Source organism: Solanum pennellii, chromosome 11, assembly GCF_001406875.1.
Source record: "Solanum pennellii chromosome 11, SPENNV200".
Classification (NCBI taxonomy): Eukaryota; Viridiplantae; Streptophyta; class Magnoliopsida; order Solanales; family Solanaceae; genus Solanum; species Solanum pennellii.
This window is the reverse complement of record NC_028647.1, coordinates 61173852-61189633: the sequence shown is the minus strand read 5'-3', so window position 1 is coordinate 61189633 and position 15782 is coordinate 61173852. Positions and strand designations below refer to the sequence as shown.

Sequence of the window (15782 nt, the reverse complement as noted above, 5' to 3'; positions counted from 1 at the left end):
GGGGGGGGGGGTTAGTGTATTGGTCCTGTGGAAGTTGATGTAATAGTAGCCTATCACAGTTGATTGTATGTCTGCCTTAAAATAACTTCTCCAGTCACTAAAAAGAGTTACAGAACAACGAGAAAATGTGAGGGATCTTGAATATGACAAAAGCGTAGAATAATTGATTCTTTGGCTCTTTATTTCTGAGTGTTCAAGTTTTTTCCTTTCGTATTCATTATACAGGCCATCTGCTGAAGAAGCAATCCAGAGAATGCAGGGTGCTGTGGTTGGTCAACAAATTGTTCGTGTTTCATGGGGTAGGAGTCCGACAGCTAAGCAGGTGAAAATAATCCTATAAATTTTCATTGTTAGCTTTATTCTTTAGAATCTTAGGAAGATTTTATTCATGATATGGAGTTGTTGCATGAGTCTGACAATAAAAAGGTGAAAATAATCCTGCATATTTTTATTGTTAGCTACAGATTTGTCTTTAGGATCTTAGGAAGGTGTCTTAGGAATGTCACAAAGATGTTTCTAAGGAAGTAGTTTTATCCAGAAAATCAACAGTTCGCTTTTGTACTTTTCATTTTTGGTGTAAAGAAGAACTTGTACGAGATATAGTTCCCTGTTAGACATCATTGGATCCCTATAAGAGGAACAAGGATGTATATTTTTGCTTGTTTTGAACTTGTAAATATGGCTTCCAGCATAGCCTGTGTTGAAGATTCATAATATTGTTACCTTTATCAAAAAGTAGAGGTTATCTATGTCATGAAATTGTTTGAATGGTAGTAACTATATTGATTCACTAGCCATTTAAAATGAAATTGAGAAGTCTTTCAGGCAATGAACATCTAGTTAAAGGTAAGTGGTGATTGCAACAAATTCGTTGTTAGGCTTTGAAAAAGCAGTACATTTAAGATACAAGTTCAATAATTACCACAAATATTAATAAAATCTTGTGTGCTATATATGGATCTATACATCGTAGATGTTTGTGTTATGCGTGTACATTCAAAAAGCAAACTGTAGATCTGAATTGCTTGTATTCCATGAGTTATTAATTGTCTAACATGTGAAAAATATGGTGCTGTCTTGTAGGACGCTGGTCTATGGGGTCAGCCTGCTGATCCGAGTCAATGGAATGCTTATTATGGCTATGGACAAGGTTATGATGCCTATGCTTATGGAGCCACCCAGGATCCTTCACTATATGCATATGGTGCATATGCTGGTTATACGCAATACCCTCAACAGGCAAGTTTTTGCTCATTTTTCTTATTCAGGCCAATTCCTTACTGTGCAATTATTGATTATGATGAGAAGCTAAATGATGAAGCTACATCATGAGCTTATATGCCAAACTTTGTTGGCATTCTGGAATAGCTAATAAGATCATTGCAGTCAATAAAATAGTTGGAACTATATTGGACATGAACTTTAAGTTTGAGGCATCATATTAGATACTTTATTTCATAGTCTGTCACTCTTCAGAGCTGTGTCGGGCAGTCCCAGGATATTGCTTCTCTTTGGTCTAGGTTTCCTCATTTTGCTGAACAGAGTGATAGCAATTACCCGGAAGCAAGGTAGCTCAGTTAATAGAGCTCCTTGTTATATATAGACGAATATTTCAAGGCTTCTCAGCATAGAATCTGAAAAATGGGATTTTATTGAGTCCACGTCTTTCTTCAGTTCTTTTTAATGATTTTTGTCTAAAATATTCACGGATCTGCTTAGAATAATGTGATTTTATTAAGGAATCCATGTCTTGCGCAATTACTTCATATGCTTTATCTGAAGTATTTAGGGAAGTTGCAACTTCTTCGAATCTCTTATCATCTTCATAACTTCTGCTCTGGCTGGTTCTTGATTTTTTCCCCCCTCTTTTGACTTCTTTTTAATTTTTTTTTTGCTTGCGAATGTTAAGGCTGGTCTATCTTAGACTAGTTACACAACTAAGAGCCTGATCAGGGCCTATTGCATCCCCATTCTGGCATCCCCCAGGGCACATGCATGCACAAACAAAACTGATCTTTTAGAAGGGGTGGAAAGTGCCTTGCATGTATTCCTCCTCAGGAACATTCTCATCCCTGAAGTTTGATGTCTCTTTCATTAACAAACATTATGTTAGTAGTTGACGATAATTCATTGGTGCGTTCACAGGCTGTACATGTGATGATTACACTGTCAACTTTCTTGTCCTTTCTTGATAACCTGTTTCTGGAAATATTATTTGTATTATCTCTTTTAACTGGGTCATATTTGAATGAAATATTTGTAGTATGTATTTATCTTCTGACGATACATAGTCAATCGTTCTGGTGTAGGCTGAAGGTGCTCAGGATTTGGCTTCCATGACTGGTGCTCCTCCAGTTATTGAACAAAGAGAAGAGCAGCATGATCCTTTGGCTGTGCCAGACGTTGACCGGTAAACGTTGCATTTGCAGCTTCTTTTTGTACTTTGATCTCTTTAGGTTCTTGGTTAGACTTTGCGGATGAAAAGAAAAACTTTTTCTCTGTCCTCCCACCTGCTTTTAACGCTCAATGTTTTCAAATCTAATGATAATTGTTTCTTACGACAGGCTAAATAATGCTTACCTTGCTGTCCATGCAAGCACAATCTTGGGCCGGCCATTGTGGCAGAGGACATCATCGTTTTCGCAAGTATAGAGTTCACCGTTACAGAGATACTGTACCTGTTTGAATTAAGTTCTTGTGGTGTATGTTTGTTGGAAACAAAGACTTGGCCAGCCTTCAAAATGCATGCTGCATTATGCTACTTTCTGAATTCTTCCTTCAAAATTTCCCTTTTTTATTTCTTCTTATTTCCAGTGTAATTATAACCTTAGGGAGTTGGGTGTCTTTCAGTTATCACTAGCCATAGGCTATCTTGCCTTCAGCACTCTACTTTTCTCAACAGCCAAGAGATATCTATATTTGTATGCCTGTGGATGACCAATTAACATGGAGGAGATGTGGTGGAAGAGTGTATTTTATGCAAAATGAGATGCATACAAATGTACAATCGTTTTGTCCTATCATCATTTACTATAGATAACAAGTACCATATGGCAAAAACATTATACATAGAAAAATTTCTTCCTCAGTTTGATTCTGAATATTATTAGTACTTAACTGTCAGGACCCAAATTTGGTACCTAGGCTGCGATAGGACACCTGACAACCTATTACTCATAAGGTGAACTCTCTTAAGTTAAGATGTGCAACAATTACGAATTGCAGGAGGATATTGTCCCTAGCTCTACGTAGATAAAAGTGTGAAAGTTCATGTAAAATATAAGTCTGTCTAAACTATTCCAAAAGTATACACGTTATGGAGCTAATGCAGGTATTCTACTCATAACTTGTACATATGTTAGTTATTCAGAATTCTAGATTGCAAACCAAACGTTGCATTAATATTATATATGAGTAACTTACTTTATTACTAGCTACCTGATGTAGATATGGATAACTGACCTCTTTGCTGGCTGCCAAACGACCCCTAAGTCCACCAAGTAATGATCGTCATTGATCTAAGTCTACTAGATAATTGTGATAAAGAGTCAGCATTACATACACTACACTGCATATCATCTATCTAATATTGGTTCTTTGCATTTTATCATATTGTTTTGGTTGAATCTCTGCATATCCTCTATATATGCTAATCTGAGCATTGTTATGCTGTTCATATGGATTTAGCTTGTATACTGTTGACTGGAACATCATACAACAATTACCATATAAATGTTAATTGACATCTAAAAGTATAACGAGATCTTACTGTACTACAACATGACCAACTACTCCCACACACTTCCACATGGTTATCGTCATCTTTTCCTATAAGTAATGAATTGACAAACAAACAAAAGTTTGGGAGAATCACTGCTTGAATTTCACTTCTTCTAGCACATTTGATCACGAATGATCATAGAGCGACCACTCAAAGTGAGTGCCACTTCCTTTCATTAGGACTTGAGCTGTGGATTATACTGATCAAACACACTCGGCAGCTCTTCCAGAATGGGCAATGAAAGTAACAGCTTGATCATCTTTTCATACAGATGCTTAATTCTCCAAGTTAATTCCATTCCTCAATAGTACCACGATATCATGCTGGAACCGCCAAACTTTTCTCTATGCCCGTGAAGTCGTCTTGCATTGTTGTTGAGGGACCCTTGCCTGAAGTCCAACAGATTGCATTAGTTGTCTAAGTCACACACAGAATATCAAACATTACCAGGAAAGTATAGCCAGATGAACTTGTCCAAGCCTCATAAAGAGTAGTATTATAAACTGGGTAAATAATGTGGAACAGAATATGTTGTGTAACCAGGACTTATAATGGAATTAATCAACATATAGGATAACACATGGCAATACATTTTCTCCATGTTTATGACTACAGAAAACTTCACGGTACTTGGTGGATATTTATGTGATCTGCAAAAGAATATTCATGTGACTCCTAGAAACTTATTTGGAGATACACGAGCTACCTAGAGAAGTATATTCTCTCTATTTATGAAAAGATGCAGAGAAATTATCATAAGATTTAAATAAGGTAGATTTTTAACTTGTATATAGAAGTGCCTCAAACAATAAGATCTAGCAGAGGATAAGATTGAGGACATTGAACTAGACATCCATCGGCTCAAACATCTCTCACACATGACTGTTTTCACAAGAGAAACAACCTCTGAATCCGGTTTTGTCATTAGGATAGGAGGGAAATCGACAGCTCGACGGAGAGCTTGCCCGGCCGCCATGGATGACTTGGGGAACCTTTATGTCGTCGTTCGCCTCTGAAATCCCGGGTTGAACGTGCCAATATGTGATCGGGGTGAGCGGTGGTTAGATATAGGGGCGGCTTTGCAGGAATAGTGCATGGGTATTTGACGCACATCTCAAGTGAGTGTAAATTGCAGTCATAATTTGCATTAGAACACAAAAGGGAAAAGAAATGCATGTATGTGACAAAAGTTGACAAAAAGGTATCATTATTTCACGAAAAAACGAACCAGCACTCTTTTCTATTTTTCTCCTGCTGCGCCACAAAAGCCGAATTGGAGTGCCTGCAAACCCTGCACTTGTCCTCAGTTGCTTTTCCATGTAACGACGGTATGTCTCAGGAAAGAGTTTTGCATCATTAACAAAGAAGACAAATGAAGGCGGTCGAATAGCAGCCTGTAAAATAAAAGCAGAACGTGAGTTTATTATGTTTTAAAGGACAACACACTTGCATCCCATGCCATGTATGTTAATGTCACTTCTGTTAAATCTATTTCCATTTTAATGAGTATCAAAAATAAGGGGTAGCCAGCTTCGAAGTAAACCGCTTACAGTAGTTATATGTTTTTTCTACTTCCTAAATAACAATAAAAGGGATTTTTTTTGTGCTAGCAGGTAGCCATTCTACTACATGTTTGTCAATTATACATCCTCCAAGATCCAGAGTGCAAGTTTTTGCTCGAGTAGAAAATAGTAAATGTAAAGCATCTTCCCAAATGAAATTTACCTGAGTGCTATAATAAACACGCCCTCTTTTTCCACCTCTAGTCCTAGGAGGTGCTTTAAAAGCAACAGCTTCTCGAACAACTTGATTCAATATCGCAGTAGTCAATCTTCTTGATCTCTCTTTTTCCACCGCAGCAGCAGAGACAATGATCCTAGAATATAACAACAGAACAACTATATATAACAAAAATTATTTTAAACAGGAATAAATCTTATACGGAAGGTCATTAGTGAGACCAAACAAATGCTTCAGTGAAAAAAGAGCTCTCCATTTTACTTCCCCTTGAGCTATCCCTTGCTGGTTTTTTGTACCTATGAAACAGTTGCTTCATTTTAACCAGTTCTCTTAATATGTTTCTGACTTTTCTTACTCCATCGAAACAGAAACAAACATCTTATAACTCTCCACCTTAATTTTGCATACAAGTCACATCTCATCAAGCATTCAATGCATTCCATCTAGCATCCCATTTACACTAAACATCACATCAATCTATTGCATGATGACGTCACAGGGGATTACCCAAAAAAGGGCCTATTTCTTAAGCTTTTTATTACTTAACTACCATTAGTACCTCTATTACTACTCCTCGAGTTATCCCTTAAATGTTTGAGCTTTAAGCTCTGAAATACATAGTTTGAGTTGTATTACAGCCGCATTAAGCTCTGAAATACATAGTTTGAGTTGTATTACAGCCACAACAATAACATGATATGCCGGTATTTTATTCCTTCTCGTCAAAATATGAAACAACACATCTGATCTTCTTTATTGAATACAGATGCCAAAGTCTATTGCAACTGTTTTTTGTCTGAAATGTGGCAATAAATTTGTAAAGCAGAGATGAACAAGTATAAACAAAGAAATGGATGGAATAAGGAACATACTTTTCAACACTGTGCCCAGCTATAGCTGTTGAATACACAATAGGTGCCCAACTCAGAGAACGAACCTTCCGTCTAACATCTTCCTCATAAAATATAGTAGTTTCTTGGTTCTTGTTTGGGATCGTATCCCACTTGTTCACAACAATGAGGCAACCCTTCCCTTCTCTCTCTATCCTTTCTGCAATTTTGCAATCCTAATAAATTGCAAGGAAACAAAAATGAGTTTACATGTCAATATTTATGTAGCCACACTAAGAGCACAGATGGAACTACTCTTTGCCTATTACTAAAGAATGACGTATGCTCATTGCTGTAGCATGTGCATTGGTTTGGAGGAGTTTCTTAAATGAGAACCCCAAACGAAAAAAAGAAGTCCACATATTACTAATATTTGGATTTATCTAAATTATTCAGTATGCATATTGGTCCAGAAAAGAAGAGCAAAAATATAGGGTAAAAGTCAATAATACTGTGGATATCTCGAAAGCATCTTTATTCTTTAGAGATCTTTCCCCTTGATAATGCGATATAAGCTCCAGAACCAGCACAACCCACTTGTCCATGCGATTTGATCAGATGGTCATATCAAATGTTGAATAGTTTTTTGCACTTGAAACTAAAAGATGAGCTTTAATCAAAATATTCTTCTCTTATGGGACTAACACATACTAAATGGATTATGCCAGAGAATACAGCAGATCTACTAAGCTGCTGGATCAGCAGAGGGGAGAGAAAAGCTAAAAAATGGTGGAGTATAATACCATCATTCATTTGGTGGTCTATTTGGAAAGAAAGAAATAGCAGATGCTATGAAAACAAGGCTAATTCAATAGAGAAAGTCAAATGGAATTGTTTGACTACTTCTTATTTTTGGTGTGAAGAGGAAGGGATAGAAGAAGCTGCACAATTTTTGGGATTTTATTGGCACTTTGTAATCTATTAGCCTTTTTTGTTTTTCTCTTGTAATCTATTAGCCTTTTTTGTTTTTCTCTTGTTGGGAACCAATTTTTGGAGGTCTCCAGCATATCCTTAATTCTGAGGAATACAACATCACCTTTTTTTTTAAAAAAAAAAAGGATCATAGCATGAATAAATAAATGCTAAGCCTCATGTGACAGAATAGGACAAAGTTCAAACTTCAGGTACAAATAGTAATGTTAAAGGCACAAGTGAAACTAAAACTAAATGTTATGTTTCACAGTCCTTGAATATCTCACAACAGTTCCTCCCGTTAAGCTTAAATTTTACTTATGAACTCCTTCCTGAAACTCAAATGTACCTGTTCAGTGATGCAAGCCATAGCCTCGATAACAAGAGCCACAACATCTGACCGCCGAATCGCACGGAATGCTTGATTTACTGATAAAGCCTCTGGTATGCTACCCGATGAAGCCACTGCAGTCTTTTTTCTTATTCCAGCAGTATCTATAAGCCGAAACTTCTGCAGAAAAGGATCATAACTTCAGGTGATAAACCAGGAAACTCCGATCTTATCCCTAGCCATTTTTATAGAACTTATGCATCAAGGAAGGGAAAGAATGTTAACTCTGTTCCATATCCCAATTGCTTTTATAAACAATCCTCTCTTTTATTTCATTTGTATTTCTAGTGTAAAATGAATGTAGCATATTATTTAATGAGATTTACAGGTGGCATAACAATTGCTTGCCACATTATGCACTTTGGTAAAGTTGACCCACTAATTGTGTGGTATCAAAAAAATATTTGTTATCAACCGTTCAAATAGAATGGGTAGAGGTTTAAGTGCAGAACAGTCGTCGAACCACAAATCAACACTGCAGAATGAGAAACATGGACGAGCAACAGTTGTTGTATATACTTGCAATTAATCCTCTCACAAACAAAAATACGCAGGTCAGCATATAAGAATGTGATCAGGTAGGAACTGCCTTGACTGGTAGTCAACCTAGTCTCAATATCCTTTTTTTCTTCCCTTGTAATGATTCTTACTTAGTAATTTCTTCATTAATTTACCATCTGAGAAGTAGGGTGCATTTATCCTCACAGATTGTAGTGCAACTCTATGTGCAAAAGTTGAGATTGCTGAACAGAGACTCACCTGCCCATCAGGTCCAGTAAATTCTGTATCAATAGCATCACGAGTAGTTCCACTAACGGGACTAACAATTGTTCTGTCCTCTCCGACTAAAGCATTCAAAATACTACTTTTTCCAACATTTGGACGGCCAACAATTGCGATTGCAGGAATATAGTTTTCTTCTTCAAGATATTCTGTCCCCTACAAAGTATTTTAAAGGTGAATACTAAAAATGTTTGTTTAATATTCGAGAATCGCTATACCAAAGAAAAATATGCATGATGTTCAGAATCAATTACCACGAAGTTCACAGTCAACAGATGTGCATGCATTTTGTATTGCAGATTATAAAATGTCATCATGAAAGCAGTAGGAAACTACTAAAGCTAGTTTCCCTCTGCTTCACACTTAAATATGATGGTATATAAAAGCATGTGAACATTTTTGAGAGAGAGAGACATATATATAGAGTTTAGTCAATACTAGACAGAAATATAGAGTAAGAACAGAAAAAAGAAAGTAATCTTAGTGGGACTCAGGTAAGTAGAGGCTGAATTGGGTTTAAATATTGCCTTAAAAGTGCACTATAGTCCACATATAGTAAAGAGATTGTTTCAACAGTTCTCCTAGGTCAGTCTTAGGAAGCTGGGGCCCTCGTTTCTCGGAGACGGTTGGGGACATTATGGATTGACTAGGTGATGAGGCTAGCATGCTGGTCCTTCGATTGGGCTCCATGCAGGACATGGCTGCTTCGGGCTGGACCTGTCATTGGGCTGGTTTGGCCTAGTTCAGGTAAAGTTTTGACCACCGTAGAATATATATACCTAAGCACGTAAATCCTACTACAATCTGGTAAGCTTTGAACCCATTTTACTGTCCTTAAATGCCCCTAACACCTAATATAAATACCCTATGCATTAAGTTACTAAGAGGACGTCCAGGACATGTACTCCCCAGTTCTTTCCTTGGATATTGCATTTTATCGCTAAAAAACACCTCTGCTGAAGCCTTGACTTGGAGGAGCTGAAGAGAAGAAGATATTTTTGGCTGTCATGAGGCTCCCATCTTCTATAGCAGTAACTCATGCCCCCTTTAAGCAATTACTTTTTTGTCTATCGACCCCATAAACTTGACATTTCTTTTCTTAATCATTTTAGAAATTTGATATACAACTGAAGAACTCTAATCTATTTCATACCTCCAATAGCTATACCGATTTATACTATGCATAATGTTTTCAGATTCTTTACATAAAACTTCAACAGGAGCCAACTTTGTTTTGTTACTTTTATGGTTTAATCATAACTGGAATAAACTTAACCTACTCCTGTGTATACATTCTGGAAATAAAGCATAAAGGCGTAATCACTGAGAGAGTATACTGATCTTAAGCAAAAGGAAACCTAATCTCCACGAAGATGAAAGTACCTCAACTTTCTCTATCCCTGCACAAACAAGATCTAGAAGCTCTCCAGTTCCAGTTCCAGATAAAGCAGATATCGGAAAGGGGTCAAACCTGATAAATGAAACAAAGGAAGTAAGATTAAACAAAAGGAACATTTTAAACAGCAGTCGTGAAGTCACCACATTTATTTATACAGAACGACTCGAAGTCCCTGGATCTAAGAACTATGTGGCTTGGATCCTCTAAAAGTGCCACCAGATGTGTGTTGTCCTGTCGGGTCCTCCGAAAACTATTTAGGATTCAACACAGGTGCTACAGCACATTGGAGGATTTGAACATAGTTTAAAAAAGAACAGCGAAAAGAAAAACTAGTTTTTGAAAAGCTCAAAAGAAAGAATGCAACAGACTTTCCAATTAAGAAAAGCACAGAAACAGATAAAAGAGAAAATTCATTACCACATGATAAAGGAGCACAAACTTTTTCCATTTGCATTGACCTACCTCAACCACAGGAAGCCGGTATAAATATCACCAATAACTATGGAGCTTGTATATTCATTTCATTGGAAATAGAAAACGTCCACAAGATACAAATTCTCTTACCTATATTAAGTGATATTGATGCCATAAACCACAACTAAATTCCTAATCTAATAGGAGTACATTGGACACTAAGTTGGTTGTCACACTTCGCACATGTAGTAGATTTATACTGTTCTCTCTTTAAATATATACATAGCCTCTGAAAATTCTCCAGTCACTCTGATCCAAAGAAGGGATCTAAAGACTAGACCACTACTCTTGGAGTATAACGACAGATCTCTGAATCTCTTTTGAGTAGGATTTATATTTGCTTTTATGAGGATTCTTTTCACTGTTTGACCAGTTACATTTTCTCTTAATAAATCCCCCATATACTAAAAAACGACTCAAAAAGACAAGAAAGAAAAACAGAACTGCAACCATGATAAATTTTCTAACCACAACACTTCTGTTATATCAATCTATGCATTTAATCTGAACTTGTGGTACGAAAATAATGAAGTACAGTCAGAATAATCAGCTCACCCCAAAGACCAAAACTCTGATGCTTGTGTGATTCCTTTGCGCGGAGATTCACACTTGTTTACAGCAAGAATAATGCATTTGTCTGAGTAGTGCTTGCGTAGCCAATCTGCTATCTCCACATCAGCAGCATTTAGACCTGCCTGTTTAAAATTTGTTACTCTTTCTGACCATATTAAGCTACACTTTCACCACAAACAAGGATAAGGGAATGTCTCATGATCAGAATATGACAACAAATATAGATACAATGAGATGCTCCAGACCTAGAAATTTTTCTGAGAACTTTTGACAACTGTCAATAATATGACTTTCCAATTACATCGAGTTCACAAATCAAGGAATAAAAAGATGCATAATGGAATCAGTAGTATTCTTCCAGCAAATTCTTTGGGTTTTTTTCCAGACAAGTTTTCCTTCCCTCAAAACTTCTCATGAACGAACTGCTGTATCAAGTGACCCAGAGCAAATAGAGAAATTTGATTTTTCAAATTTTCTTGATTGTTATGAGCTCTTCTGATAGAGAGGTTTAATAGGGTATGGGGTAGACAGTAGGTGTGGGAGAAGAGGTAGAGAGAGTGAGGGAGGGTAGAGGGTGAGTTGAAAAAAAAGGGGGGACAAAACTCTTTTTTTTTAAATGGTAAATTGTATTCTTCAGCAATTAAGGGCATGCTGGCACCACCAAAACTCTTAATTATGGATCAATGAAAATGTTTTTCCTTTGGGCCTTAGGAAAATCATTTTTCCTCAGTTTCAGGGTAACATTTTCCTTAGAATGATATTTTGTCAAGTATTTAGTGCAACTATCCAAAGAAAAATAGGAAAAAACAATTTCTGCAGATGTTTTCCTTTGTTACCAAACACACAATTTATTTTGCTAATTAATTTTTCAGGAAAAAGCATCCAAGTAAATCTACTAAAGGATATACCTGGCCATCGACGAGGAATATAATGACTGATGACTCTTCAACAGCCACAGTAGCTTGTTTCTCAATCATAGTAGGCATTTTAGCAACAGCAGCCTCCCTGGTAGCAAGTGGAATGCCCTCCATTCCAATTGTTGTTGAGACAGCTAATTCTTCCACTAGATCAGTCTGTGATTTCGAAATAGTAAGCACACCTCCTGTATCGACCACCATAAATTCATAGTTTCCCCAATATGATCTACCATATAAGCGATCCCTTGTTACCCCAGGTTCATCTACCACAATGGCCTTCTTCCCCTGTTGAAGATAAACCAAGCTTCATGAAGAGAAATTCAGAGCAAGATAAAATCTCATATAACGGGACTGGACCAATTAATAAAGATTGTCAAGGTTTTGTTTCTTGGTAATCAAAAACCAAGTCAAGTTTAGAGAAAATACCCCAACAAGACGATTAAATAGTGCTGATTTACCAACGTTCGGTCTTCCAACAATTGCCACCTTAGGAAGAAGGTGATCAGGGATCTGCAAGTAAATTTCTACTGGTCAAGTCCACCATTAAAAAAAACTAAAAACCTAGATCTTCATATAGATCTCAAAATATTAGAAGAACCAAATCACAAGAAAATGGATAAGAATAAAGTGTAGATCTTCCCATATCACCCAGTAAAATTAGTAAAACCAAAAATAAAATGTGGAGAACTGTTCCAACTTCCATATTCCTTCCACGTGAATCTCAAGGAGCAACAGAAAAATTGTGGACATAGTTCACTTTGGTTACTCTGATCATCTTATGAAGCTTCAAGTAGATGACTACTAGGTAGTGCGTCGAGTAATTAATCACATCCACACATAAAGTTGAAGACTACAACATCCCCCCTAAATGTGAGAACATATATCAATATTTTAGGGCACTTACAGCCAGTTTGTCAGCAGAAAGGTGAAACTCAGAAACTTCCTTGCAAAGTTATGAAGCTCTCTTCTTAAAATCAAGACTTCTCATTGGACGAAAGAGAAATCTTTCATGATTAAGAAAATCACATACTCCTAGATGAAGTTCCACAGAAAATAGGCTAAAACTGAAATTTCTATTATATAATTCGCAATGACACTGATCCCTTTAGAACACGTTACCGTTATTCTCTTTGTCAAGATTACTTCAGAGATGTGAATAATATTGAATTAGCATGTGGGTGATGACTAATTCAGCATTTTAACTTCAGAGCTATTCAACTTTCATGTCATGAGTCCATAACATGAATTGATAAGCAATTACATCACCCGTATGATGAAGCAAGGAGAGGGAAGAAATTTATAGTACAAGTGATTGTGGACAAATCGGCATGCAGTTCACTATATGCAACTGATTTTGTATAATGAAAGAGAAAAATACAATTCAGAACATGTAGCCACTAATGATTCCCAGATACTAGTTGGGCGTAGAAGTTCCAACAGAGTAGCAGATGAGATACTAACATTTTTTGTGGTAGTATTTTTACGTCTCTTCTCCTTTACTTGTGCTTCTTTTGGACTAGATCTCTCTTCTTCTGTAATCAACAAAGAAAGAACATCTCGAGCGTCAAAGGGCTAGAAAAGATATAAGATGCAATAAGTGGAACAGTTTAGCAGTATTTTGCATTTTGGTCTCATGTACCCTGCAATACAATGATTAACAGCCTAATCGATTTCCAAAACTTAAGCAGTAAAACACTTGTTACCTAAGTTTCTCGGACTCACGTGCAGGTACCCGACATGGATGCAAATCCAAGGGCCGGATTGCATCCACGTCAGATACGGCAAAATCTAAATTTTAAGATTTGGCGGTACAGATCCAGGTATGTATACGGATGCCAGGATTCGGCTAAAAATCCAAAATTATAAAATAGAACTATAAAGATCTTCTGGGTCATGTTTCCCAAGATCCCGACAACTTCTTTCAATCTCTCTGGTTCTTCCCCTCAAAAAAGAAAGTCATTCAAGGTCTTCCATACCAGAACACAACCGCTTGAATTCTTAATTTATATCTGTTTGTCTTGAAACATGAAGCAACAAATATTGACTAGAGGAAAAGCTAAAGAAAAGAGAAAAAGGGACTATAATACTTAAGGTATGCCATTTCTCATGCCTTAAATCTATTTTGATCTTCTATCAAAATCTCAATTTTCCCCAAATTTTTCCATGGACCTTGGTCAAAGTTCCCAATGTGGGTTGACCAAATGCCCACACGTATCCTGCACCCCGTCTCGTGTCGACACAAGTGCGGCAGCAAAAATGAAGAGTCCAGGCAACTTACCCTGTTACAAGATTATCTACAGACTACATCCGTTGCAGAATCAGTGAACCTCTGTGTACGTGTTGGCTGGTAGCCAGGTCATCAAAAAATATGCTGGTAGCCTCGTATTTTTGAGGAAAACCTTCAGCTGAATTAATATTTGCAGGATGGGAACTGAGAAAGGGAAAGGGCCTATATTGTGCAGATAGAGGAAAAAGGAAGATAGTCTTTTTGCAATTCCCTGTTTAAAAAGGTTAAAACTTCAGTCATCAATGGAAAAAATAAATCTTTTACCCAGAACAGTGTAAACTTCAATTTAGATTTCCTTTGATATAGAAAGTGTGATCTAGTTTTGAAGCTCAAAGGGCGACCCATGACTACATTTGGCTAATTTTCTATATGAAGGCCAAGACAGTAAAATTAAAAATGTGATTTTTTTGATAAAGTAAATGTTTTTATTAATGATGGGGGAACCCCATATATAAGACCAAAGAAGTAGAGAATCTACATCGCAATATAGTTCTCTACAAATAAGAAACCCAATAATTTATTCAAATAGGAACTTCATGGAAACACCAAAAAGAAACAAGAGACAAGTGACTATTGTGTAGTTTTAAAACAACATTCTCAACCCCTTCAAATGCCTCATGTTCCTTTCTTTCTCTAGAACCAACATAGTAGCTAATGGAACAATATTCCATGCCCTCAGTCTTATCTAATTTAATCTAAAGGCACAACCTAATCCTCGACCTCCACACCTTTCTATCAAGGGTATGTCCTAAATAAGCTGAAAATGGATCATATCCGATCAAATCACCTCCCTCAACTTTGTATAACCTACCTATACCTCTCCTTGAACTTGCTATAGCGAACCTCTCACACTTCCTCATTGGTACATTAGCACACCTCTCTGTATATGCCCAAACAATCTCAGGTTTGCTTCCCACATGTCTGCCAAGGAGGCCACTCCCACCTTGTCATGTATAACTTTATTCCTAATCTTATCCCTCCTAACATGTCCACACACCCATCAGAGCATTTTCATCTATGTCACCTTCATTTTCTGAAGGTGTGTCTTCTTGACTGGTCAGCACTCTGACCCATGCAGTGCCCCATGTAATAAAGTAGGTCGAACCACCACTCTCTAGAACTTACCTCTTTAAGCCTTCGTGACACATTCTTATCACAAAGTACTCCAAACACTCCAACACGAGCACTCCATTTCAACCACCCGCTCCATTACGATGTGCAATGCCATCACATCTCCTCGTTTTTTGGATTATAGACCAAAGATACATTAGCATCCTCTCATGGGAATGACTTGTTTATGGATTTTCACTACCACCTTTGCCTCATGCATATCATAACTGAACATGCACTCTTGGTACTCTATTTAAGTCATGCTTAACCTGAAACCTTTAGATTCTAAGGTATGTCTTCATACTTCTAGCCTATTGTTAACTCCACAACGTGTCTCATCGATCAATACTATGTAGTCTGTGAATTACATACACCACGACACTTCCCTTGAATATGCCGCGTCAATTTGTTCATTTCTAGGGCAAACATAAATTGGCTGAGGGTTGATCCCTGGTGCAACCCTATCATGACCCGGAAGTGTTCATAATCACCCGATGCATACACTTTATCAATCATATATATATA

The 15782-nt window shown here is 37.0% G+C and overlaps 2 protein-coding genes across 3 annotated transcripts in view; one reads left to right on the top strand and one right to left on the bottom strand.

Annotated features, from left to right (window-relative positions):
* Nucleotides 1-3020, top strand: part of LOC107005053 (polyadenylate-binding protein RBP47B') — a 6834-nt gene extending 3814 nt beyond the window's left edge. For both annotated transcript variants that reach the window (XM_015203536.2, XM_015203535.2), the window contains exons 5-8: nt 226-322; nt 1084-1239; nt 2310-2410; nt 2565-3020. In XM_015203536.2, coding sequence (XP_015059022.1) covers nt 226-322; nt 1084-1239; nt 2310-2410; nt 2565-2652 — 442 coding nt within the window. In that variant the 3' untranslated portion in view covers nt 2653-3020. The remainder of the gene's footprint in view (nt 1-225; nt 323-1083; nt 1240-2309; nt 2411-2564) is intronic.
* Nucleotides 3021-3615: 595 nt separating this feature from the next.
* Nucleotides 3616-15782, bottom strand: part of LOC107004715 (GTPase Der) — a 17123-nt gene continuing 4956 nt past the window's right edge. Inside the window, exons 2-12 of the mRNA XM_015203031.2 lie at nt 13322-13392; nt 12287-12370; nt 11852-12145; nt 10926-11065; nt 9881-9968; nt 8474-8653; nt 7673-7834; nt 6394-6587; nt 5507-5657; nt 5010-5175; nt 3616-4170 (exon numbers count right to left, since the gene is read on the bottom strand). Coding sequence (XP_015058517.1) covers nt 4100-4170; nt 5010-5175; nt 5507-5657; nt 6394-6587; nt 7673-7834; nt 8474-8653; nt 9881-9968; nt 10926-11065; nt 11852-12145; nt 12287-12370; nt 13322-13392 — 1601 coding nt within the window. The 3' untranslated portion in view covers nt 3616-4099. The remainder of the gene's footprint in view (nt 4171-5009; nt 5176-5506; nt 5658-6393; nt 6588-7672; nt 7835-8473; nt 8654-9880; nt 9969-10925; nt 11066-11851; nt 12146-12286; nt 12371-13321; nt 13393-15782) is intronic.